The sequence below is a fragment of the Agrilus planipennis genome, unplaced genomic scaffold, assembly GCF_000699045.2.
Source record: "Agrilus planipennis isolate EAB-ADULT unplaced genomic scaffold, Apla_2.0 scaffold224, whole genome shotgun sequence".
In the NCBI taxonomy this organism is placed as follows: domain Eukaryota; kingdom Metazoa; phylum Arthropoda; class Insecta; order Coleoptera; family Buprestidae; genus Agrilus; species Agrilus planipennis.
The window spans coordinates 261,628-289,080 of NW_020439296.1; the positions used below are offsets into that span (position 1 = coordinate 261,628).

General features: G+C 32.3%; 4 protein-coding genes and 2 long non-coding RNA genes across 23 annotated transcripts; 4 read left to right on the plus strand and 2 right to left on the minus strand.

Moving 5' to 3' along the window:
- The first annotated feature begins 66 nt into the window (after positions 1-66).
- LOC108739559 (trichohyalin) lies at positions 67-8,895 on the plus strand. 18 transcript variants are annotated; one of them, XM_025978321.1, is made up of 24 exons: positions 67-155; positions 774-1,438; positions 2,307-2,470; positions 2,562-2,811; positions 3,512-3,745; positions 3,825-4,073; positions 4,162-4,251; positions 4,339-4,428; positions 4,515-4,589; positions 4,680-4,769; positions 4,856-4,945; positions 5,029-5,124; positions 5,211-5,300; positions 5,392-5,481; positions 5,568-5,657; positions 5,741-5,836; positions 5,922-5,996; positions 6,085-6,174; positions 6,261-6,350; positions 6,440-6,529; positions 7,662-7,709; positions 8,088-8,132; positions 8,216-8,269; positions 8,324-8,895. In XM_025978321.1, the coding sequence occupies exons 2-24, from the start codon at positions 1,068-1,070 to the stop codon at positions 8,739-8,741; spliced, it is 3,075 nt and encodes a 1,024-aa protein (XP_025834106.1). In that variant the 5' UTR covers positions 67-155; positions 774-1,067; the 3' UTR covers positions 8,742-8,895. The 18 variants fall into 18 exon arrangements, 16 of the variants coding, with proteins under 16 accessions (XP_025834106.1, XP_025834117.1, XP_025834108.1 ...); XM_025978323.1 differs by lacking the exon at positions 67-155 and having other exon boundaries at positions 167-1,438; positions 5,747-5,836; XM_025978320.1 differs by lacking the exon at positions 67-155 and having other exon boundaries at positions 168-1,438.
- A 436-nt stretch (positions 8,896-9,331) lies between these two features.
- On the minus strand, positions 9,332-11,692 carry LOC108739560 (zinc finger protein 729). Its single transcript, XM_018473527.2, has 3 exons — positions 11,139-11,692; positions 10,476-10,984; positions 9,332-9,655 (listed from the first exon to the last, which is right to left on the minus strand). Exons 1-3 carry the CDS (start codon positions 11,483-11,485, stop codon positions 9,447-9,449), a joined length of 1,065 nt encoding a protein of 354 aa, XP_018329029.1. The 5' UTR covers positions 11,486-11,692; the 3' UTR covers positions 9,332-9,446.
- A 338-nt stretch (positions 11,693-12,030) lies between these two features.
- Positions 12,031-13,481, minus strand: LOC112905604. Its single transcript, XM_025978312.1, has 5 exons — positions 13,180-13,481; positions 12,993-13,119; positions 12,796-12,943; positions 12,232-12,354; positions 12,031-12,161 (listed from the first exon to the last, which is right to left on the minus strand). The coding sequence occupies exons 1-5, from the start codon at positions 13,242-13,244 to the stop codon at positions 12,031-12,033; spliced, it is 594 nt and encodes a 197-aa protein (XP_025834097.1). The 5' UTR covers positions 13,245-13,481.
- A 4,553-nt stretch (positions 13,482-18,034) lies between these two features.
- On the plus strand, positions 18,035-18,770 carry LOC112905603. Its single transcript, XR_003231904.1, has 4 exons — positions 18,035-18,205; positions 18,257-18,350; positions 18,415-18,492; positions 18,557-18,770. It is a non-coding gene; the product is annotated as an uncharacterized LOC112905603 (long non-coding RNA).
- A 1,825-nt stretch (positions 18,771-20,595) lies between these two features.
- Positions 20,596-26,025, plus strand: LOC108739536 (aldose 1-epimerase-like). Its single transcript, XM_025978311.1, has 7 exons — positions 20,596-20,687; positions 20,775-21,188; positions 23,509-23,964; positions 25,439-25,589; positions 25,651-25,744; positions 25,802-25,879; positions 25,944-26,025. Exons 2-7 carry the CDS (start codon positions 20,963-20,965, stop codon positions 26,022-26,024), a joined length of 1,086 nt encoding a protein of 361 aa, XP_025834096.1. The 5' UTR covers positions 20,596-20,687; positions 20,775-20,962; the 3' UTR covers position 26,025.
- A 386-nt stretch (positions 26,026-26,411) lies between these two features.
- On the plus strand, positions 26,412-27,152 carry LOC112905602. The gene is made up of 2 exons (XR_003231903.1): positions 26,412-26,542; positions 26,615-27,152. It is a non-coding gene; the product is annotated as an uncharacterized LOC112905602 (long non-coding RNA).
- The last annotated feature ends 301 nt before the right edge of the window (positions 27,153-27,453 follow it).

Sequence of the window (27,453 nt, forward strand, 5' to 3'; positions counted from 1 at the left end):
TTTAAAGAGACGGATAAATCAAGAGCAGATTACATGCGAAGATATAGGCAATGTAAAAGTGAAGAAAAATTGAAAACTGCAGGAGTAAATCCAACAAATCAAACATTATCTTCTTTTTTACATACGGACATTAAGAAGGAACCTGCAAATTTTATGTAAGTTTTAATTTTTATAGTCTTCTGTTAATTGAGCAATATGAAAGAGAAAGTATAACAAAAGTCTTAGTAGTTTAAGTCTATCTTTCCGTACAAACCCTTTAATGAATGCTGAAAGGTACCTGTCTTATTTTTAATGTTGTTATTCACATTTTTGTTGTGAAACAAATCATCAAATAGTCAGCACGATGCATTTGCCACAAAAGCATCCTAGTGCAAAATAAGTATAATAATATCACAATTATAAAAATTAGATGTCGGATTTTTATGTAGATAGACTTTAGCTTAATTGTTTGTCACTTAAATCGTTTAATGTTACTAATAGATTGAATGAACTATAGGGACATGCATGTTAAAATAGTTAATTCAATTACAAATATATTGAAAATTAGTATTGTCTGTTTGCTCATTCAATTAGTAATATTGTTGATAAGATACCCAAAAAAAGGAAAAAACAAATCATCAAATAACTTATTTTATTAATTGAAATTCTTTGCATATAAGTACGTAATTGTTCTTGTTTTCTATGAAGAGTAAATCCCATAACAAATAGTACAGAATTTTAAAATATAGGGTAGTTATTTATTTTATTTACAAATTTCTGTTTTTACGAATAAGCTTAGAATATAAGGTTACGGTAGGAGAAGACAACACTTACGAAGTCGTTGATATATATAGACAACAGTGCAGAATTGAATACCTGTTTATGAGGGCGCCTTAGTATATGTCGATGGTTGTTACGTCATTTTGTGAGTAAACAACTTCATTTGACTTTAGTAACGGTCATTGACAGTTAGTCGCGTTAATGGTCGAGATTGAAGCGTGTGGAAAAGTGTTGTGAAAATAAGTTTTTCGTGTGTTAAGTACCTATCTACGTAATAAGTGCTTGTGTCGTTAAGATAAAAAACCTTCATGATGAGATGTGCTGTGTTTGGTTGCCATTCTGATAATCAGTCCAAGAGATTTAAAAAGGATATAATGTTCTTTAGCTTTCCCAGTGATAAAAAGATTAGTGACATTTGGAAAAATCTGTGTCACAGATCGGATAACTTCAATGTGAAAACTTCCCGAATTTGTTCCAAACATTTTGTACAGTCTGATTATAATTTGAAACATCTGTTGGTATTGTTTAATGACAAATCAAATAAGTTTAGAAGATTAAAACCTGACAGCATTCCTTCACAATTCTTAACAACAAGTGTCGTAACATCATCGTCACGATCAAGAAGGAAACGACAAAGAATTAAAGCAAATAGAGAAATATTTCAAGATGTGATCAATACGTAAGTTTCTTTTTTCCCATGTTTTTTTTTATTAAATATTCGGGTCATTTTTTACATTAGTTGACATTGGAATTGAGAAGTTTAGTCAGGTAGGTAGTACTCACCAAGTAGAATCGTGTGGTAGTATTAATTCCATGCGGAAACGAAGGTAGCTTGAGATACAGGCTCCTAAAGTTTTCTTAATTGGGGGAAATTCCGGTTGGTACGGCCCTGGCTGCAGCCCTTCGTCAGCTGTTCTCGCCAAATATACATTGATGACGCATTGTTTAGTTAGGTAGATGTATGACAGACTCGAGTTTCTTTAATGCCCCTGCCCGCCGAAGGCGGCCTGATATATTATAATAATGTTAGGAAGATATGTTTTAGGACAAACAATGTTTGGCGGGAATAGCTGACGGAACGCTGAAGCCAGGGCCGTACCTACCGGAATTTCCTCCGATTAAGAAAACTTTAAGAGCTTGTATCTCAGTCACATTGATTTTTAAACAAATAATAAACAAAATTCTAGTAAATACTACTACACTACTTCACTTAACTTCAACTCTCAATTCCAATGTCAACTAATGTAAAAAATTACCAATATTCCAATTGGGATTTGACATAAAACGATACGGCACCTGGTGGCAGAAATTTTAACTGCCCAAGCATTGCATTGTAATAAACAGCTATTGTTTACTGTGTTATTTTGCAAATTGTGATTATTAATATTTTATATAATATGGAACTAGCCAAATTTCCATTTCGTGCNTATATATTATATGGAACTAGCCAAATTTCCATTTCGTGCAATATCAAAGAGAAGAACCGTTTGTGCTGTAAAAGGTTGTACAAGTCGATTAGATAAGGACGTATATATTATATTTCATAGTTTTCCTACGGTGCAACGGGTCGTAACTATCACAAATGTATTTGGTAATCTTGAGAAAATCGATCAAATTAAAGCTTGGAAAAGAGTTTTAAAAATTAAAAATGTCAGTTCATGTACAAGAGTTTGCTCACTTCATTTTAAAAAAGATGACTACATTTTTCCGGGTAAGTAGTAATCATAAACGTTGTATTTCTATACTTAACCTCACTTTATAACTCCAATGTGATGCTAAAATTTATGCGTTAATTTTTAAAGATGTTGCAGTAAAACGCAGAAAACTGAAAAGGAATGCTGTCCCGTCTAATAACTTACCTAATGTCAAAATAGATAATAGTCGCGAAACTCGAAAAATTAATCGACGTAAAAAAATTGAAGAATTAATAGAGAAGCAGGAAAAAGATTTAGTATCAGAAGAATTAGATCATAACTCATCAAACGGTGAAAATTTATGGAATGTTCAAGCAGAAGTAGCACCTCTAACGCCATCAATGCTAGATGTTGAAGTGCAAGTATCAAGCAGTATCACTTGTTTTATCAACATTTTTTCCACATTTTATTATGTGGCCAGCTTTCAAAAGTTTTTCGGCTTCCACAACACTTCTTGAGCTTGTATTTGCATTAGCCCAATCAAAAATTGTTTTTTAATTTATCATTAGAAAAATTAAAAATCACAATATGCCATGCTTTCTATAATACTGATGCAATGTATGGACAGCCATTTTCATTAGGCCGCGCCCACATGTCACATCCCAATTAGATATATCAATAAAACACCGGTAACTTAATAAAATCCAACAACATAACTGTGTTGTGAAAGTTTTTTGAATTAAAATGTTTGTTCATGAAAAATACGGTTTCATTATAGAAATTCACTATTTGGTTTTCGTTACAGTACTTTATTTGTTTTTTAATTATTTTATTTTTTATAATGCGCATTTAAACGAGCAAACAGCTCTTATAACAAAAGATTACAAAGTAATGAAGTCACCTAAGTGTTCCAGTCATTAATTAATTAATTAATGCATTTCAAATCCCTGGCTCTAGATTCTAGAGACTTAAAGTTTTGCACAGATGTTCTTTATGCAACGTAGGGGAGCACTAAGAAAGGATTTTTGATGTGAAACATCTTTTTCGGCGGGTCAGACCGACTGTTGTCGTGGCGACGGCAGAATATACTAATACTTATTTTAGTTATATGTTTTTAGAGTAAATGATAAAAAAAAAGAACGTCAACAAAGATACAGAGAGCAGAACAGAGAAAAACTAAAAGAACGTGAAGCGGAAAAGAGAACACTTAAACAAAATTTACAAATTATTACAGAGTCATCTACAAACATAAATATAATAGAATTAAATAATGAAAAAACAACAGGTGCTAATTCTCAAAGTTTATCTGGTTTGGAAGGAATACAAGCTTCATCCCTTCAAGAAAATGAGCAGTACATATTTCATTTAATATCATACAAATAATTTATTTCTTACTCTTTTTACTTTTTGTTTACATTATTATAATTATAGAACTGTAGAAAAGGAAGCTATTCAAAAAAGACGAGAACATCATCAAAGACACAGAGAACAGAACAGAGAAGAACTGAAGCAGCATGAAACTGAAAAAAGACAATGTCAACAAAATTCAGAAAAAATTAGTGAAGCAATAATAGATGACCCACTGATAGAATCTCCTAACCAAATAGAAATATGCAAGCCAAAAACGGCTGCTGAACGTATGAAAGCATACAGAGCTCGTAAAAAAGCTGAAATGGGAAGGTAGGTACAAAGAAAAGCATAACAGTGCTAAACCCAAAACATATACAGAATATACAAGAATTCAATAATTTGAGTTTTATGGTTATAGCTACTGTAAACAAATAGAAATATACAAACCAAAAACTTTCGTTGAATGTATGAAAGCATATGGAACTTGTAAAAAAGCTGAAGAGGAAAGGTGGGTACAAAGAAAAGTGTAACAGTGCTACACCCAAAACATTTACAGAATATCTAAGAATTCAATAATTTGATTTTGTGGTTGTAGCTGCCATAACCAAATAGAAATATGCAAACCAAAAACGACTGCTGAACGTAGTAGAGCATATAGAATTCGTAAGAAAGCTGAAAAGGAAAGGTAGGTACAAAGAGAGGCGTAACAGTACTAAACCCAAAACATTTACAGAATATAAAAATTCAGTAATTCGATTTTTGTGGTTACAGCTACTGTAAGCAAACAGAAATATGTAAACCAAAAACGGCAGCATACGGAACCTGTAATAAATTTGAAGAAGAAGGGTAGGTACAAAGAAAAGTGTAACAGTGCTAAACCCAAAAACAGTTAAAAAATATAATAAGAATTCAATAATTTGGTTTTTGTGGTTGTAGCTACCATAAACAAATAGAAATATGCAAACCAAAAACGGCTACTGAACGTAGTAGAGCATACAGAATTCTTAAAAAAACTGAAAAGGAAAGGTAGGTACAAAGAAAGGCGTAACAGTACTAAACCCAAAATATTTGCTGAATATTATAATCCAGTAATTTGATTTTTGTGGTTATAGCTACTGTAAACAAACAGAAATATGTAAACCAAAATCTGCCGTTGAACGTATGAAAGCATATGGTACTTGTAATAAATTTGAAGAGGAAAGGTGGGTACAAAGAAAAGTGTAACAGTGCTAACTTAGAACATTTACAGGATATGTATAAGAATTTAATAATTTGGTTTTTGTAGTTGCAGCTACCATAAACAAATAGGAAAACGCAAACCAAAAACGGCTGCTGAGCGTAATAGGGCATACAGAATTCGTAAAAAAGCTGAAAAGGAAAGGTAGGTACAAATAAAGGGGTAACAGTACTAAACCCAAAATATTTACAGAATATAATAATTCAGTAATTTGGTTTTTGTGGTTATAGGTACTGTAAACAAACAGAAATATGTAAAACAACAACTGCTGTTGAACGTATGAAAGCATATGGAACTTGTAATAAATTTGAAGAGGAAAGGTGGGTACAAAGAAAAGTGTAACAGTGCTAACCATAAAACATTTACAGGATATATATAATAATTCAATAATTTGGTTTTTTGTGGTTGTAGCTACCATAAACAAATAGAAAAACGCAAACCGAAAACGGCTGCTGAACGTAGTAGAGCATACAGAATTCGTAAAAAAGCTGAAAAGGAAAGGTAGGTACAAATAAAGGGGTAACAGTACTAAACCCAAAATATTTACAGAATATAATAATTCAGTAATTTGGTTTTTGTGGTTATAGGTACTGTAAACAAACAGAAATATGTAAAACAACAACTGCTGTTGAACGTATGAAAGCATATGGAACTTGTAATAAATTTGAAGAGGAAAGGTGGGTACAAAGAAAAGTGTAACAGTGCTAACTTAGAACATTTACAGGATATGTATAAGAATTTAATAATTTGGTTTTTGTAGTTGCAGCTACCATAAACAAATAGGAAAACGCAAACCAAAAACGGCTGCTGAGCGTAATAGGGCATACAGAATTCGTAAAAAAGCTGAAAAGGAAAGGTAGGTACAAATAAAGGCGTAACAGTACTAAACCCAAAATATTTACAGAATATAATAATTCAGTAATTTGGTTTTGTGGTTATAGGAACTGTAAACAAACAGAAATATGTAAATCAAAAACGGCAACATACGGAACTTGTAATAAATTTGAAGAGAACGGGTAGGTACAAAGAAAAGTGTAACAGTGGTAAACCCAAGATATTTACAGATTATATAAGAATTCGATAATTTGGTTTTTGTGGTTGCAGCTACCATAAACAAATAGAAATATGCAAACCAAAAACGGCTGCTGAACGTAGTAGGGCATACAGAATTCGTAAAAAAGCTGAAAAGGAATGGTAGGTACAAATAATAGCGTAATAGTGCTAAATCCAATACATTTACAGGATATAATAATTCAATAATTTGATTTTTGTGGTTATAGCTACTGTAAACAAACAGAAATATGTAAACCAAAAACGGCCGTTGAACGTATGAATGCACACGGAACTTGTGAAATATTTGAAGAGGAAGGGTAGGTACAAAGAGAAGTGTAACAGTGCTAATCCTAAAACTTTTGATAGAATATATCAGAATTCAATAATTTAATTTTTGTGGTTACAGCTATCATCAACAAATAGAAATATGCAAACCAAAAACGGGTGCTGAACATTTGAGAGTGTATAGAAATCGTAAAAAAGCTGAGAAGGAAAGGTATGTAGGTACAATGAAACCTAAAACATAATTCAATAATTGGGCTTTTGTGCATAGAGTTACCATAATGAAATATAAATACGTAAACCAAAAACGATTGCTGAATATGCAGAATATATAGAGAAATATATGTATACACGGTTTATACATACATGATGTATATTTCTTATCTATGACAGATCGTTAATTATTATTATTATTATTGTATGTTTATGTGTTGGAAAGTGGGGATATGGCGTCAGCTGTTTCAACGAAGTTGTTTGTTGTGTTGGTTAATGTGTGAGTGTTAATGTTTTAAATTGCCCTATTTTGGAATGGATAAATACATAGTTGGATAAAATCGTGTGAAAACTAAAAATAATGCCAAAAACGTCAACTGAAAGGAGTCGGGAATTTCGTGCAAGACAAAGATTATTAAAACGACAAGAAGGAGAACAAGTACAACGTGGAGGATTTAGAAGGGGTTCTGGCCGACACAGGGGTAGAAGAACTGCAGCAGATCGCAGCCGAGACTACAGACAACGAATTAAAGAAAAACCTAAACGTCTTTGTGGTATTAAAAACAGTGTTTTATGCCATGAAAGTTCATATGTATACGGGTGAGCCACAACGCTAATTGTCTTATAGGCAGATCTTTAGATTTATGCAGTGTTGAATTAGCCACGCAGTAAGATGCAGTCATTAGTAAATACTACAGGCCCTGCTTCTTATGGGGGAACCTGCTCTTTTCTGTGAAAAGAAGCTATCAACTACGTAGCAGTAAAAATGTGTGCTGGGTATATACCATATCATTACCATACAGTATATTATGTTACATGATATGTGGAAAAATAAAAAACTGTGGGTTCAAACTAATCAAGTTGGGTAGGCATTTCGATTATAGCCATATGGGATATAATGAAGTTCATATTAAGTAGGTTAAAGTATACTACTATTGTACTATTATTTATTAACCATATAATAAAAAAATATGTTTTGTTAAGTAATCATTTACAGTCATTTTTCTTAAATGTCCTGAATAAAATCCAGCAATCTCATTACATATTAGATTAAAATTTCGATGCAGCATCACAGATTCATGATTTTATACATTTTTAAGACAGTTTTTGTTTATTATTAACTTTTTTTTCAGGACTGACAATCGAGTTGAAGTTGAGAATTATGGAATTTCGATCAAAATGTAAGTAAAACATGGATATGTTTGTGTGTAAAAAAGTTTGGGTAAGGTTTAAAAGTAGTACTGTTTATTACATACTTGTAATTTTTTTGTCTTTGACAACTTCAATGGATCTGTGACATAGTTTAATGTAATAGTCCACCATATACAAATTTAGAGATTCTATTTTAATTTACAACTTTGAGCTTTACCAGCATTAATGCCCTACATTGTCCGGGCCTCCCTATTGTATCATTAGACAAACATTAGGTTTATGTTCCATTAAATCACCACCCACTTCTACTCAAGCATGGCTACTGCAATCATACACTTAATGTCGTGGGAGGCCAAGGGTTTGGTAATAAGTTAGATTTTATTTAATGAATGTAAATATACTTTTAGGGAAGATGATTCGGAGTACGATTATTATGGGCACACAGAAATTAAGTGAGTAATCAAAAATTATCTTTTCCATAATTTCTAATTGTACCTGTATGTTTTTAACTATGTGTTTACAATGCTTTTTTTAGGGAAGAAAAGTGGAACATTGAAAACATTGTCAAAAAGGAATCGGACTCATTCTTGTAAGAATTTGTATATATTTTATGTTATTGGTAATGAATAAGTTTTTTATATAGGAATGGTCAAGATTTTGAAGATGATTATTCTGGTTCAATGAAAGTTGAAGTAAAAGAAGAACCATCACCCACCACTTCTGACTTAGAATCTGAAGAAAATAATGATCAAAACAGTATTAGTGGTGCAATTAAAACAGAGCATCCAATTGATGATCTTCAGTCACCGGCCTGTTCTTTACAAGCAAAACTGCCCTCATCCTTAACTAATTGTCAGCTACCTGCTAATTCAGCTCTTTTACTAATTCCTACAGTCCAAGGGACTGCTAGTACAGTAACTTTGCTTAATCTAAACACGTTATCACCAGTCAATCTATCAAGTATATTACCAAATCCACTGCCACCGTTAGTATTGAATGCAAAACCTGGAGGAAATCAGTTGTCTGTTCCAACAGGACAACCATTTCAAAACAAGGAGTGACAATAATTGATACATATTATTGAACTAAAAAATATTTGCACTGCAAACCTGAGGAGAATATAAGACTATCTGTTATTTTATTTTGAAATAAGAGAAATTATTGTTGATTATTGTTGAGATAAAATGATAATAAATCAATTTCTTACTTTCTTGATTTATTAAGGAAATTTTTGTCCTGTTTTATGTAAATCCTAGATTTAATGACTTTTATAGATTGAGAGGTGGACCTTAATGTTTACCTCATAGTTAATTGTTAATCCGTAATCGTGTGGCTTAAAGCCACGGGGTCAATGTCAAATTCTTCACTTTTGAGAAAAGTGCAGTTGAAGTTTTGTTAATAAGACTTCTCATTAAAGCTTTACTTATCAATTTTGGTTTTGCATTAACAGAAATTTTATCGTTTTTAATTTTTTCATCAATTAAAAAAATGGCTGGCTCCATTGTTGAATAGGTTACAAGAGTACACCTGTATCATTTGGAACTAGAACAGTGACCGAACTATTACATTGACCTATGGTTTACTTCGCAAAATAAACTCAGTTTTGTATGGGACTGCGGGCATATTCTAAATGAATTTGAAATAAAAAGCGTAAATTTTTTTTAGTTTATGAGAAAATTATGAAATTTACTTATTTTATAAATGCAGAACAAAACGTACGCAATGGTGAACAACTTTTAATAAAAACGTTGTTATTTCAGTAATTTTCATACTTCTGTACGGGTAAAATTAATTCTTTTCGGTGAATTTCTCTGTTTTTGTCCTTTAACTGTTTGGCATGGAGGAGATAGTGCATCATTTTTCAATTTAATCTTCTTCAGTTGTATACTTGACAAAATTATATGACTTACTTGGTTGTGTCTGATTAACTCCTTCTTGTTAAAGAAATCCTTCAAGCAAATTACGCATTTATACACTGAAACAGGCAAAAAATAAAATGGACTTGATTAATCAATGGAATTCTCTCAAACGGAAACGTATATTATATAATGTTAAGAGTTTATAATTAATATTAAATTGTAAAGACTACGAGATCCCTTTACTGCCAGTTAGAGCGTGTTCCCAAAGACGCATATACAACAGATTGGAGTTCAAAGGTTACATATTAGGGGAAAATTATCAGTTGAGGTAATGACATAAAAATTGGATTATAATGAATTCCAACAACTAACAAGAGAAGTGAGGGATATTGTTTAGCAAGCGAGATAATACAATGGGGGAGGGGTGATATGCTACTTGTTGGCTGACATACAGAAGATGAACATAGTTTTAATACAATCAATTTATATATTATAAAAAATGATGTGATGTTTAATTTGAACGATTTTTAGTTGTCATAATTAGTTAATTTCTATTTTTACATTTATTTTTCCTTATTTCTATTGATGAATACCTTCAATATTTTTAAGAGAAAATTAAAATTTTTATGTTAAATTTGTCCTGTGTAATTATTCTTTAGAAATGCGTTTGGGGTTTCAGGTATCGAAGTTAATTAATTACTTGATTAATATGAGTTCAATACATAATAGGTTTCTTAACTTAAATCTACTAAAGCCATTACAAGCATATGATTAAAAGCATTCACTTTGGAACTAATGTTAAGATTAGGTTTAAAGTAAGTGCTTACTACTTTTAACATTTTTCACAATAAAGTGGGATTTTTGAATTGCAAAAAAGTAATGCATGATTGGTGCTTTTTAGAACAATAGTTGTTACTTATAATTAATTTTACTTACATTTTTCGTGTTCAAGTTTATGCTTCTTGAGTGACGAGAGTGTTTTGAGTACATAACCGCATGTCTCACAAACAAATTTCTTCTGAGAGCATTCAAAATGATGATTGTATCTGTAATCGTTTGAGACAAGTTCATTGCAATTCATACATGGACTTTTCCCATGTTTCCACCAATTCCAGGCATGTGCCACTTTGTGAATTACCACTGAAGTTTTTGTTAAAGTGCCATCGCAGTATTCGCATGTCATTTTTTTCTCGCTTTTATGCAATGTATGATGTTGATCAATGTTATTATAACAGAATGTTAAACACTGGGGACAAACTAAGTTATTATGGTCAAATTCTTTATGTAGATTAAGGTCAAGGATGGTACGGAAAATTGACCGACATTTGCTGCAGGTTCGTTCTTGTTCACTGGTACCCTCTACATTGTCCACAACCTCTCCCCTTGAAAGTTTTAATGAACAATTTTTTCGTATGTGCTTTATTAAAGTTAGGTTGTCTGAAAAACTAAAGATTACTAGAATTAATAAAAAACCTGAAAGTACAATTAGTTCATCATTAGCAGAAAAAAACCTCTACAATCACGTTTTGACATTTAAGTAGTCATTCTCAGTAAGATACTGGCTTTTTAGTAATAGAAAGTATTCAGACTTTTACCTACCATTTGTAACAACGTAAACATTGCTTGTTTGTGATTGCCATTTTCCTGAGGACACTCTTAACTTCCGAGTGAGGAAGATTTATAAAGTCTTTTTTTTCAACTACATTTAACATGCTTATCTGATCATCATTGCCATTTTCTTTGTCTTTTTCAGAAACGTAATTTTGATCAATGGATCCCTCCATAACCGAAGTTTCACATTTTCTTGCAGAATACCTTTGTAGATCAACTGGGGCAATAATTAAATTTTTCTTTAATTCAGTATTTGCCTTCAGGTTATTCAATTTAGGACCACTAGGAATATCAACTTGTACAAATTTGTCAGTTTGAGAACCTCTTGTGATCATATTTGTATTATCAGTTTGAGTAAATGCCAACTTTTTTCCTATCAAATTTTTCTTAACTTGTTGACTTCTTCTGATAATTTTAAAACGGATTTTTAAAGCGATATCCAATTCGTCCGCGCAAATTCTGCATGCTTTAAGCGGCAATTTAAATTCAGTTATCTAAACAATTATAATAGTTATAAATTAATTAAGGATTTTATATTGTACAATACAGAATTATATTGTCACAATAAACATTTTTTTTTTTAAAACAGATATGCAATATATCTCGTTTTATGTAAATCCTAGATTTAATGACTTTTATAGATTGAGAGGTGGACCTTAATGTTTACCTCATAGTTAATTGTTAATCCGTAATCGTGTGGCTTAAAGCCACGGGGTCAATGTCAAATTCTTCACTTTTGAGAAAAGTGCAGTTGAAGTTTTGTTAATAAGACTTCTCATTAAAGCTTTACTTATCAATTTTGGTTTTGCATTAACAGAAATTTTATCGTTTTTAATTTTTTCATCAATTAAAAAAATGGCTGGCTCCATTGTTGAATAGGTTACAAGAGTACACCTGTATCATTTGGAACTAGAACAGTGNGGATATGCTTAACCAAATGGTCAATATTTACCCGGGCTTTGCTATATGCACATATAATACACATTTCTTGTCTTAATTCTTGTTGACTATCTAAAATTAAAATAAAAGGTGTACATGTACTTTCTAAATTGTGAGTATTTATATTTTAGTATTACATTACCATTGTTGTTATGCACAACTTCAGCCTTTTGCTGTTTTGTAGGGTGGTATTCACTTCTTGGAATTTTTACATGTGAATTTTTATATTCTTGCAACTCTGTCTCTGAGAATCTATCTGCTTCTACTGCAACAAAATGAAGTCTCAAAAAATCTTGTATTTATTTACCACAAAAAAACTCAGGGTGGTGTATCAGAAAAAATTAATGGAAGATATCACTAAATTGTATTGTATGTGTATAAAATTAAAAGTTATCCAGTATCTATATACATCCAGCAGGTAAAGATTTCATTATGATTCGATCTGATATTTTATTTTTCATTATTGTCGAAGCACTTGTGCTGGTTCTTTTATGCTACCTGGCACATTCATGGTTTATAATTATACTAACCATGTATTACTACTTATGCAATTAAAATAAAGTAAAAAAATAAATGTGCATTACAAAACAACATATAAAAATGGCAGTCATTTGAGATTGACTATTTTAATTATTTAAGTTTTAAATTTTCTTATAACAATACCTCCCTTTTAAGTATACCCCTCAAAACTTTACTATAAAAATACCTTTTATTTTCTTTAATACTTTTGGCTCTTGATATAAAGTGGAGACATCTTTTTGAAGAAAAACACATTCTTCCTCACTCTCTTGTTTGAAATCTACAACATTCCTTATAAAAATGATATCCATATATTTGTCTGTGGATATTCCCACCTGTAATAAACAATGTAGGTAACGATCCTTTTTTTAATTTTTTATTTACTTGGATGCATTCTTTTTCAAAGTGGTTGCTGCACACTCGATCATTATTATCTGTTGTACTTAATGTGTTATTACTGATTCCATTTGACCATTTTGTACCCAACTCTTCAGTTTTTGGAATAACATATCTGATGAACCAATTAAATTATGAATTAATTAATTTAAATGTTTTGTTTAATGAATATTACCGCTTTGAAGTTTTGTAATTATAGTTTGATATACGACAATGTCTTTGTGGTTTATTGTTCGACATAATTCAGGAAATAAAGATAACTTTAATGCTTTAATGAATGGTATCTACGGACTTAACACTAAAAGAAAAATGACGAACAAAATGTTTCATATTTACGATAAAAATACACTGTTTCATCACAACTTTTGAAATTCACAGACGCTTCACAAATTGATAACGGGAATCACAAATTCATTAGAAATCAAAACATACTTTGACATTCTTATTCAAACATATAAAGAAACCATAGATAATAGATATACAAAGGGTAAAAGCAATTTTCGGATGTTGCTACCATTGAAGTGGAGGGAATCTGTAGTCTGGTTCAATGGTTGCTATTAACAGACCATAGACAAGAGGCAGAGACCTAAAAGGTTAGCTTCTGTTCTGTAGCCTGTTAAAATTTCGGACATATCTATAGTCGAAGCGCCCATACCAACTATACCTTGGTTTCACCACTGAACTGTATACTGCGAATACTACGAAGTATACATTTCGATATTTCACAGATATCATGTTAAAGAATTTATTTCCAGAATTTTTTAAATTTTATAAAGCGACATCTATCAAACGCTAGCCTAGATATATTTTTAGAATCAACATCGAGATAACGTCATATAGATAACGCCAACATGTTGTAATTAACAGATTAGTATGGAAGGTAGAGGTCTACCCTTCACACAGATTAGTTAAAATATTTTTTGATTTATTTTTGTTACACAGCATCCGAGGATGAATACGTTCATTATTTTATTTGCTTCTTCTTTTATGAAAATCGATTTAAATATAAATATGAATAGGTAAATAAATAGAGCTTTTTAAAAAAATTAAACTGTTAAAATACAGTTTTTAATATAAATAGAAAATTTCAAAATTCTGTTTATTCCTAGTATAATAAGCAGTTAAAAATGTTTTTTATAACGTATTATTAGGTATTCACTTTCTCTAACAGCGTATCGCCCTGTAAGTATGGTATGTGTTAACTGATAACTGAAAAGTAATGATGGATGGATGATGGATGTACATAATACGTTAACTAGTGTTTTGTTATTTCAAAATTGTGTCACAGCATGGATTTAACGATATTTCAATAATGTTTCAATCTTCCAATGAGATTTTCAAGTGTTTTATCTTTTTTTTTTATTAAAAATTATGTAACTTATATTTTGCGTTAGAATTTGCAGCAGGTACACTTCGTAACAAAAGTAATGGAAAATAATAACTCGAAGATTATTTGCATATCTGTTGTTTTATACATATATACNAATCTCATTCCAAAGAATGTCTAGGTTACGTGGTTTACGTTTGTACACCTCATCTTTTACTGTGCCCCACAAGAAGAAATCCAGTGGTGTAAGGTCTGGAGAGCGTGCTGGAAACTCGATTGGCCCCCTGCGTCCTATCCACTGGCCCGACAAATTTTGATCCAGGTAAGCTCGTACGTCCCTGTGATAGTGCGGCGGAGCACCATCTTGTTGAAAATAAAAATCATCATTACCGTATAATGCACGAATGGCAGGAAATATGGAATCAGCAAGCATTGTTAGGTAATTAATACCAGTTACAGTGCCTTCAAATCGAAAAGGTCCAATGAGTCCCCTTGAAGACAAACCGCACCACACATTTACACCAGGCAAATTTACAGCTTTTTCAATTGTAATGTGAGGATTTTCTTCACCCCAGTAAACACAATTGTGCCTATTGACAGTTCCATTAAGTTTGAATTGGGCTTCATCCGACCAAATGATGCTACCCATAAATCCCGGTTCACGTATCACCATCTCCTGAATCCATTCACAAAATTGCAACCTTCGATCTGGATCATCGTCATTTAGCTGTTGCACCAGCCTTGGAATGTAAACACGATACTTGCCTCTCTTCAGAATGCGTAGCACGCTTCTAGCACTTACATCACTTTCACGTGCCCCTTGCCTTGAAGATTTGTTAGGAGAGCGTTGAAACAGTTCCAAGACTGCCGTTGATGACTCATCACTTGTAGCTGTTCGAGGCCGACCTGAATGACCTTTATGCACATCACACACTGTTCCATGAACTCCGAATTTGTCTCGTATGCGTGTAATTGTTAATCTTGAAGGTGGTTCTGTATCATACTCCTTTCTCCACTGTCTTTGAACTTCATTTACATTCTCAAACTTCCAGTACCACTTAATAACCTGCTTACGTTCTTCAAAACTCAAACGTACGTCCCCCATGTTGATATTACAAATTCCAACTGATAATATAACATAGAGGGACGATTATGCTGGCACCTGGCGAAGAAATATACCATTAGCCTTGTAGAGCGGGAAAATTACAATAGTTTAAAGTGTGTATACATTTTTTTGAAGCACCCTGTATAATAATCGACTTGTGGATAATATAAATGTGATATCAATAACGAAGAACAGTTTAAAATCTTCAAAAATATATGTGTCTACATAAATCGTGTAATTTTATGACAAAATTTATAAAACGTAGATGAGTTCGATTTGGTTGTCTTACTTTTATTTTTTTTTCAATCTCCCAAAACTAGAAGGGGAAAGGAAAGATTTCTGGGTCCAATATATACATAAATAAATGAGAGACGTGGTCCTTAAAACAAATAATTAACATTTTTTTTTTTAATTGAGGGTTCGTGTTGACAAATTCAATTCTTTAAGGTGGGTTCGTATTGCCCATTGTACCTATACATACATAGCGTCACAATCCTTCCAATTTACTCAATTAATAAATCCCGTTTTTTTTTGTAATTTGTCCTGCTTTGTTGGTTTATTATTTATTATATTTATTCATATTAACTATGAAAAACCGTCAATTTGTAAGATTGATTGGAAGTAGTTGCGATTATGACGTCAGATATAGGTATGCATATCCAAACTTAAAAGATAATCCTTATTTATAAAGGTCTTAATGTCTAATCTATTTATTATTTCCAACAAATTGACTGGTGTTTTTGATGAACAGCATTTTGTAATCAGCTTACTGACATACATTTATATTCGAATATATTGTGATAACCATTTATTTTTAAAAGAGTGAAAACTGTATCTTCTACTTTATTTTTAAATTAGTTCTTTTTCATGTATACACTGATTTAATTAAAACATACTATTTAGTGTTAAATTATCATTAATTTTAACAAGTTCTTCCCCCCTATCAGTGCTTCGAATGGTCGAAATTCAATTTTGTGAACAATTTGTTTAATCACTCTGTGTTAAAAATTGTTTGATAAATTTGTAAACAAGTATGCAACACATCGTACACATCAGCATAAGAAATTGCTGATACTAACTACGTAATACTACTTTGCCCTGTGCTGACAGCACTCATAATTTCTTTTATATATAATATTCTCTATTTATTTGGCTTGGGTGTCTATCACATCTAGAATAAGTAGATACCTTCGCAAGGTCCTTGTAAAGCGTTGAGGAATTCTTCACTCAGCAGTAGATAAATATTAGGGTTCTAAAAGGAATATCTATCAACTGAATGCACCAACTCGGTTATTCTTTCAGCTTGTAGTGTTTGCCACTAAAAAGATGGCATTAAAGACAGTTGAGATCATTAAGTTTGCTTAAATCAAAATTATATCTTTGAGAAAATGAGTAGGTAGTAGTCTGTTAACTGATGACCGTTTGAGACTTCTAAAGAGATTTTGGTCGATCCTTATAGTTTTCCAATTCCATCAGCTTTGATCTTTTACAGTTCCATCTCGATCCACGCCAGTGACATGTTCTGCAATGTAATGTAACAAGGTTACCGTTCGCATGAGCGCATCTCCAGTAGCCGTTTGCTTTCTACAATATTAACTGGGGCAAACTCTTGGCAGTTTTTTACTCGGGTGGAAGCGCACGTTCTATTGATGGCGTTGCTGTAGCGTCGTCGGTCGCTGGCTGGCGTCCCTGTCCTTGCCAATGCTCCGCCGAAATAAATTTCCAGGAGTTTGCCCCGAAATAATAAAATAAAGATTGCATAAAGCACCGTAAATCATCCCCTTTCGAGCACGCTAGCTTCTTGGGTAAAAGCTTAACCCCAGATGATAAAGTTCCCACCTCAGTTCCCACGCATCATGAGAGCAATATTTGACGACGCTCTTCCTCGCGACACCGACGTCAGATAAATGCGCCGACCACGAAATTAATAGCACTACTTTACCACTTCTTTGCATGGTTCTTTTATTTTTCTTTGTTAAACTCTCCCTTTCTCTCTTTTTATCATTTACTACTACTAAAAATAGCTTATCTTCATACATAGTCGCATAGGAGAGTTGAATCAGGCTTTAGAAATGTGGTAATGTGTCATCGTTCTTCTTCAACATGTAGGCAGGTACATACATTGCAGTCAGTGGTGTTGTCGAGCCGGAACGCTCCGGAACGTCGTTCCGGTACTTCCGTTTTGGACAGGAACGCGTTCCGGAACTAAAGATAACTTCTGATAACGAGAATTGGCTGACGTATTGAAAAAAAAAATTAAAAACAATTGCTGATTTTTTTTTCTAATTTTTGACGAATTTTTATATGTATTATTATAAACAAGGGTTTGAACCGAACCCGAACCGGAACAAAAACCGGAACGAACCGGCNACTTTTGGCAGGTACTGTATGAAAAAATATGTTTAATGAACAAGAGTCGAGAGTGTAATGAGCTTTTTTCTCCCTACCTACGATTTTTCCATCGCCGCATCCAAGACATTGGAAGGGGCAGATCGCTAGAGAAAGTATTTGAAGTATAATAGCTACATACTTCGAATAAGTAAAATTACCTAATGTCTACTATATTTAAGACTTTCCTGACTTTAAATTTAAATTTAAATAAATTGTATTCTTATTAGGCAAACTTATACCAGTGGCAAACACAGTGTTTGATCTACAAATACCTAGAAAATTGAAGGACGTAATAAATAATGTCCCCAACGCTCTAGGTTTTGATAATAATTTCTGCGTTTACAAAGGCACTCGTCAAAGTTTAGGTTTTGTTTCGAGGTATTTATTATTTCGAAACAATTATATCGAAAATTATTTTCAATCTTTTAGAGTAGAACATCCCCAAAGTGGAAGAGTTCTAGAAACCTACAGTGATCAACCTGGTGTACAATTTTACACCGGAAACGCCATACCCGAACATACAGTAATTAAATCTGTTAATCCAATGCCATGAGCAATTAACTATTTTTAAATTAATTCCTTTTTAGGGTAAAGGCGGAAATAAATATGGGAAACATTCTGCGTTCTGTTTGGAAACCCAAATTTGGCCTGATGCCATTCATCACGTAAGTCATAGTTAATATAATATAAAATAAAAAGATGTTTTAAATAATTGCCTCCACCCTCTAGGATAATTTTCCAAATGTTGTTCTTAACCCTGGTGACCAATATCGTCACGTCTGCGTTTATAAATTCTTGGTAAAAGCGTGATCAGAATAAAACAATTTCGGTAAGAAAAATGTTTACGGTTATACAATGTATTACACTGACATAAATACATATCTTACTACGTTTGCTGTATGAGATATTATAAAATTGTAATTAATATATGTTTGAAAAAGGACATTCTTGTTTAATTGAATTACACAGAGGGACAAAAAGAAAAAATGTTTGAACTATGAGAGGGTAAATTATAAATTATTATGATAAATATGTTTTCTGTTTGTGTTTGTGAAAAAATTGATGGTGGATGTTTGCAATTTCTAAAAAATTGAATCAAAACGGTAAAAAAAACTTTTGGGTGTTTCATTCCCACCAGTCAATAATGCCGGTGGGGGGGGGGGCAGTCCCTCCGAACTACGCCGGAAGGTAGGGAGGATGGCCCTCTTCAGCCTCCTATCAGGAATGTTTTCGTAAATTACCGAAATTATCTAATGAAGAGTTTAAACAGTTTTATTGGGTTATTAGAGACATAAAAGACTTACTAGAGACAAAAAGCAAAGAACAGCGCACAGTCGAGTCGTCTTTAGCAAAAAAGTCGTTCAAAATCGACAATTTGTTAAAGGTCTATGTTTAGAGCAGGACTCTGTAGGGGTGCGAAACGTGACTGCTGAGCGTAGCGGTAGAGAAAAGCGTTTGAAATTTGGTGTTATAAACGGATTATGAAGATACCTTGGAAAGAGTAGGAGAACAGGGGGCTCTACAGAAGTCAGTAGCAAATAGGGGAAATAGATTAGTACGACACCTTCTTAGATATGAAGAGCTAGTTAAGGATGTTTGGGAGGTATGTCAAAATGCTACGAGACAAATAAAAATTTGTAAGAACGTTCCTCATTTAATTCTAAAACTTCTGTAAAAATTATAAATCGATTCACTACACCGTTAAAATGTTATTGAAATTTTAAAAAATTGTAATTTTACACGTCATTTTATGGAGATTTGTTAACCGAACAGATTAAATTTATTTTTATTAACAGAAAAAAAGCTACCAGAAATTTCAAACTTTTATAATAAGTAACTTGAACTCTGGAGAATCACTTTAGCGTAAGGTTATTCAAATTCACTAAATGGTTATCGAGGAAAAAATGAAAAATTAGCTGAAAATCTCGTTTTTACTTGATAATATAATGATAATATTTATAATTGTCTGAAATAAATGCAATTTTAAAGTTTTAATTATTATTTAAACATATTAAAAAGTTTTATGCTCATTATTAATAGAGATTGAAACTAAATATTTTTTTGTTTCGAAGTTGAAATCAAGGCATATTCACTGCCAAGTCAGTTAAAAATTTTCCATATTATTCGTTATTTCTTATTTTACTCAAAGTTTTTTGATAAATTCCAAATTTTCTCTCAAACCGTATACTTTTTTTTTAGTATAGATAGTATTTATTTACCTTATGATATGCTGCAAAACCTAATTAATCACGAATTTCGAATTTTATGTACTCTTGTCTCAGATTGTACCTCCCAAACATCCTTAAGAGACATATTAGAAATATAAGCAGAAGTTAAGAAGGTCAGAGGTAAACCTAGATTAGGTTACTGCTCGCAAATAATTAGGGATGCGGAATGCTCTAGTTTTAGGGAAATGGGAAGATTAGCTGAGGATACGAAAAAGGGGTGGTTCGTGTCCAATCAGTCTTAGGACTCACGACCTTATGATGATGATTTGATGATGACCAAGAGTGATAAGAATCCGCTGTCGTTATCTGCTCTTAAAAGTTACGGATTATCTGAATTCCCTCAACACCGACTATTAGATGTGTCGATAAAAGTACTAATTGTAAGATATATTTTGTACAGTGACTAGAGGACATTAACTACTAAGACATTCCCTATCATTTAGTGATTTCATTTGTTCGATTAATCAGTTGTTGTTTTTTTCCGTGGTTTTATTTCTACAAAATAAAAAAATCACCAATCCCGTTTAAGCGTTTTATCTTTTTTTAAATTAAAGTATGAAAGTTGTTTTGTTTAGGAATTTGCTGTACACTTCGAGACGTAATTAGTGGAAAATAGCACATTGTGTTAGTAGGTAAGTATGTGTACTGTGTTATCGGAAGAATTAATACGGGTATTGTTTACATATCGGTTGTTTTATATTTTATTTTTTTATTTGAAGATCATTGCTTCTGCTACCAGCTGTATACGAGAGATTCGTTTATCGGTACGATCCTGACTCATTAAAAATTGTAATTTATTTTTATGCTGCGAGTAGAAGATAAATAAAAGTTGAAACACTGTGTTACACCACAACATATCGTGTTAGCGTTCAGAGACGAAAGACTAGTATTTGTTTTTTTTTTAAAAATGGGAATTTTTGAAAATAGTACCGTCACACTCGAACAAGACGATTTCGGAACATTCAAAGATCCACAAACAGGAGTTTCCCAGACAATTCGAAGATTTACTTGGAAAAATGGAAACGGTGTTAGTGTGCAGGTGATAAATTACGGGGCTACTGTAATTGCAATTAATTTGCCGGATAAAAATGGGAAAGTCGATGATATCACTTTGGGATATGATAGTCTGGATGGTAAGTTTGAAATTAAAACAAAAGTGTAGATATTCGTATGCTACCTACTTCAAATATTTTATCGGTGTATTGTTGCTAAACAGTTGGGGATTTTCCACTATACAGATTGACTTAAAAAGCTGTAATAATCCATTTGTGAATAACATAAAGGTGATATCAATAACGAATAAATATTTGGAAGAACAAACTGAGCAATTTTGTAATTTTGCTTCAAAATACAGTAGAACCTCTATAACTCGAACATCAAAGGAGACGCCAAAAACGTCGAGTTATAGAGTTTTCAACTTATGGAGGATTTTGATTTGGCAGAGGTAACAAACATATTTTTATTTATTATAAATCAACATTATTTCAAAACATCATTTAAATAAAAAATATATGCAGGTACATAGTAAGTATATATTAAAAAATAAGTCAGTAATTTTTTAAATTAAATTATCGAGTTGTAAAGGTTGTAAAATAAAACAAACATTGCTATGTTCGTAATACAGAGGTCCAATTTAATTTTTCGAGTTATAGAGGGAAAATATGTACCAAAATGGCTTGCAGGGACTTACTGATTTTTTCGACTAATAGAGGGTTGAGATTTTGAGTAATGGACGTTTTGGGGCTTGAGGGGAGGGAAAAAACATTTTTCGAGTTATGGAGGTTTTCGACTTATCGAATTTCGACTTAAAGAGGTTCTACTGTATAATAATTTTTTCTGTTTGACTTGTACTACAAACCTACACAACATCATTTTGGTATACACAAAGTTGAAGAACTATATTTTATGTTGACCGATTTCGACCCATTCGATAGGTTTATCCTTTGGGAAAAGTTAGTTTACCACCTACATTTCTGGGAACATTTTAATTCGAAAACGGTTGTTAAAGGTGTATGTTTGGAGCACGGCGTTGTACGGGTGCGAAACATGGACAGTGGGCGCGGCGGAAAAGAAAAGGTTAGAAGCCTTCGAAATGCGGTGTTATAGGCGGATGATGAGGATAATGTGGGTAGGAAAACAAAAAAAAGGACACAGTATAGCCTTCGTCGCAGACGTCGTACACGTCTGAGTTTGTACCTTCTCTAATGATGAAAACAGGCTCCACGTGCCGTGCAACCACATCTTATCGCAGGAAGTGTGTAAGGATATCGCACCAGTGAAAATGAGACATGTGTACACTCCTCGTGTATGCATATCTAAAATCGTCTTATCGATATTATTGCTACCGCAGAAGATTGTATCATAATAATAATACCATAATAATAATAATTATTTATGCTGAGATTGTATAAAGCTATAAAGGTTGCAATTTTTATGCACAGTGAGTAATATGTAGAGTCTAGAAAACCGCATTGTGATTGACTTTAACCTATTGGAGGCCCTGGACACATAATTGCGAAAATGCGAGACTAAGACGAAGACTGTCTTTATACTAACAGGACCAGGGGCGCAACAAGGGGTTCTGCGGGTGCCCGAGCACCCACTCGATTGGGTTAGGTTGGGTTAGGTTAGGTTAGGTTAGGACACCCAGTCAATTCCAGTCGATTCAGGTGATTACGCAACTTGAAAGTTCGGTTCAAATAGTTCAAGCTCGTCGAATTCGATTTTTCCAATACAATGCATTGACAGAATAACATACAACAAACATATGAAGATTGGAAAAACTTTGGCAGTTGTTGTAGAACAAACAAAATAGCTCAAATCCCAACGCCAAAACACGACACTTTAGTTGTCAAAAGCACTTTTCGGTAACAAGGTTACCTTTTTCAGGGACTGAAGTGAACTTACGTTTACAGGTTTTTAAGAATTGGATATCTGCACCCATTAATCTAATCTTACAACTAAGTTTATGATACCTGTTTAAATCCGATGACCGGGAAGCCATGACGAAATATGAAATATTCACTTCAGTCCCTGAAGAAGGTAACCTTGTTACCGAAAACTTCTTCGGAGAACTACAGTGTCGTATTTTGGCGTAGGGGTTTGAGCTATTTTGTTTGTTCCAGAACAACATATCAAAGGCGTGATAATTATCATATTCTTCATGAAAGTTTTTCGAAATAATTATTACATTTTTTATGTGCTTACATTTATTAATTTTATTGTTGCAATTATGAAATTTGCAACTATCATCACCAGTATTTTCATTTAATCAAAATTATAATAGGTAGTTATTATTTTTTATTAAGATGGTGACCATTCTCTGTCTTATTCGCAATATCTTATACTCAGGAGTAATGTCACTCCCTCGTTGCCGTTGTGTTTTTACTCAAATTTTGTCTTTACGGATCAAATTCTAATACTGGCGCTATAAATAATTAATTTAATTATCAGGGTACCTTCAATCCAACAATCCATACTTTGGAGCTACTATAGGAAGAGTGGCAAATCGCATTGCTAACAGTACCTTTACGCTAAACGGTAAAGTTTATCAGCTAGCTGCCAATGATGGGCCAAACAGTTTGCATGGGGGTTTAAGGGGTTTTGATAAGGTTGTTTGGGATTATTATGTCAAAGGCACTAAGGTTGTATTTAGTTACACTTCATCAGACGGTGAAGAAGGTTATCCAGGAAGTCTTGTGAGCAATGTTACTTTCCAACTTTCTGATGAAAACGAGATAGTTATCGATTATAGATCATCCACTACCAAACCTACTCTGGTCAATCTTACCAATCATTCGTACTTTAATTTGGCTGGTAATGGATCTGGTGTTGATGGTTTACTGGAGCATGTTGTTGCCATAAATGCTGATAGGTACACTGAAACAGACGATGCTGGAATACCCACAGGTACGAATTAAGGATGTTTGGGAGGTACAATCGGAGACAAGAGTACATTAAATTAGAAATTCGTGATTAATTAGATTTTGCAGTATATCATGAGGTAAATAAATACTATACTAAAAAAAAGTATACGGTTTGAGAGAAAATTTGGAATTTGACCAAAAACTTTTAATAAAATAAGAAATAACGAATAATATGGAACATTTTCAACTGACTTTTGGCAGAGAATATGCCTTGATTTCAACTTCGAAACAAAAAAATATTTAGTTTCAATCTCTATTAATAATGAGCGTAAAACTTTTTAATATGTTTAAATAATAATTAAAACTTTAAAATTGCATTTATTTCAGACAATTATAAATATTATCATTATATTATCAAGTAAAAACGAGATTTTCAGCTAATTTTTCATTTTTTCCTCGATAACCATTTAGTGAATTTGAATAACCTTACGCTAAAGTGATTCTCCAGAGTTAAAGTTACTTATTATAAAAGTTTAAAATTTCTGGTAGCTTTTTTTCTGTTAATAAAAATAAATTTAACCTGTTCGGTTAACGAATCTCCATAAAAAATGACGTGTAAAATCACAATTTTTTAAAATTTCAATAACTTTTTAATGGTTTAGTGAATCGATTTGTAATTTTTACAGAAGTTTTAGAATCGAACGAGGAACGTTCTTCCAGATTTTTATTTGTCTCGTAGCATTTTGACATACCTCTCAAACATCCTTTAGAGGCTTTTCAATATAAGGTTCCCATGATTTTAATTTTTACGGTTTTATAGTTTAAAATGGAACTAGTCAAAATTTAATGCAGTAAATATAAGTCGAAACTAATGAAGTTCCAACAAAGACGTCGAAATTTACTTAATATTTATTATATTTAATATTTTCTTGATTGTCCGCTAGCTCATTTACTTCGTTCGTCTTTTGTCTTTTCCTACCATATCGTTATGGTCTTATGAATTCTTCGGTTAAAGTCATTGAAGAAAGCAAGACCTGACCTGATTTAACCTAANCAAGTAGAAATTCGATGTAACTTCTTTACCGAAGATTATATAAAATGGGTAGTTGAAGTAAAAATCACATTGGAAGGAGATGTGAAGTAGGTTAACACTGCGAAAGCGCATGTCCGATAAAAAGTCTACATAAAGTTGACAGTTGTCGTGCAATGCTCCCGTAGTGTGGAATGTGTACGTGTTAAGACGAGTAAAGCAAGACCTGACCTGATTTAACCTAACCCAACCTTAATTAGATAATAATTTATGGTAGGAAAGGGCGACACGAAGTGAGTGTTGTCGTGGCCATTTTTCCTTTTATTTAAATAAATAAAAAAACAATGACATTACACGGTTGTAATCGAAAGACGAAAACTTGATCAATGGCTTCATAGTTTTCAGGTCTATTTCTGAAGCACAAGTGTGCTTCTTATTTTTAAATTTAAGTAAACTAGATTGTGTTAAATTTCTGAATTCTTATTAGGCAAACTTATACCAGTGGCAAACACCGTGTTTGATCTACTAACACCTACAAAATTGAAGGATGTAATAAATAGTGTTCCCAGCACGCAAGGTTTTGATAATAATTTCTGCATCTACAAAGGCACTCGTCAAGGTTTAGGTTTTGTTTCGAGGTACTTAAGCTTCTTTTACTTTTGACAATAATTATCTCGAAAATTATTTTCTATCTTTTAGAGTAGAACATCCCCAAAGTGGAAGAGTTCTTGAAGTCTACAGTGATCAACCTGGTGTACAATTTTACACTGGAAATAGCATACCCGAACAGACGGTAATTAAATATTTTAATTCGGAACCTTAGGAGCATGTTAAATTAAATAATTTTTAGGGCAAAAGTGGGAATAAATATGGAAAACATTCTGCGTTCTGTTTGGAAACCCAAATTTGGCCTGATGCCATTCATCATGTAAGTCAAAGTTAATACAATATAAAATAAAAGGTTGTTTTAAATAACTGCCTCTACTCTCTAGGATAATTTTCCAAATGTTGTTCTTAACCCTGGTCAACAATATCGTCACATCTGCATTTATAAATTCTTAGTAAAAGCGTAATCAGAATAAAACAACTTCGGTAAGAAGAATATTTGCATATACGTATTACAAAGGGATAAATACATATCTTTTTATGTTCACTGTAGAAGATATAAAATTGTAATAATTATATATTTAAAAAAGTTAACATTTTTGTTTAATTTAATTACATAGACAAAAGAAAAAAAAAATTGCTAATTTTGGGTGCAAATTGTAGATTATTATGATGTTTTCGTTGGTTATTTAATAAGATATTACGTATTACGGATGAAAATTTGTAATTTCTAAAAAATTCGATTAAAAAAGATTGCGTATCCGGTGTTGGTTACGAAGCCACTTTCCTTATTTTATAATTATGTTTTTGCCAATTCGACGAATAAATTAAAATCGATGTATAATGTTCGGTCACCTTTATCTATGGGCGTGGGAACCTTCGTATAATTTTGCAAACGTTTTATTCGTTGTGTTTGTATTTTGGGGTAAACCGTGACCCGTGAGTTCTTGTGGAACCCCAAAAATTTACAGTTGATTAAGAAAATGTAAGTTTTTTTTCATATGAACTTCATACATTACGTATTGATTTATTATTTTCATAATTGTGATAATTCCAGGACCTCTAATGGACAAGAAAAGTTAGTTACATGTCCATTCAATAAACAACACGTTTTCGTAGAAAGCCGATTACAACCACATATAATTAAGTGCATGAAAAACCACCCTAATCATTATAGTTGTCTGTACAATAATCTGCATAAATTTTTGCACGAGCAAGACTTTCAAAATCATATGCTCACTTGTCCAAACAAGACTATTTTGTTTAAGTGGCGTTACAATAGGCCTGGACAGCATGGTGACCTGAGTGAGGCTCCTTATCACTTGGATAATGTGCGTAATATCAACTTTAAATATGAGAACTGGGAAATGGAATATAATTAAGCTGATATCATCAAAGGGTTGTCAGTTTTATAATTATTCTCATCTTTGTTTAAAAAGATGAAAACATTTTTTACATGTTGTAATGCAAAAAGTACCACTTTATATCAAAAATTGAAACCTTGATTTAGACTGTGTTATGGTTTAATGTGATAATCACAATTACCAACTAAAATTTATAATCTGTTATGTTTAGCATACCATAAAATCTGACAATGAATTTTTATGTGGTCTATAATTATAAAATAGATATACCCTTTGTGTTATTTTTGCATTTTGAATTTTTAGTTATGGTGTATTTTTGTATGCAGATTAATGTTACTTTTTGTACTTTCAATAAAATTCTTTTTTTTTTTTATATTTACTTGATTAGGGATTACAAATAATACAACCTATTTTTACATTTTAATTTGCCACATTCTTCTATTGTTATACTTATTGACATAGTGCATTTTCCTATTAAAAATTATCAGAGTGAAACAAGGCATCTTCTGTTTATATTTAGACTTGTGATAAG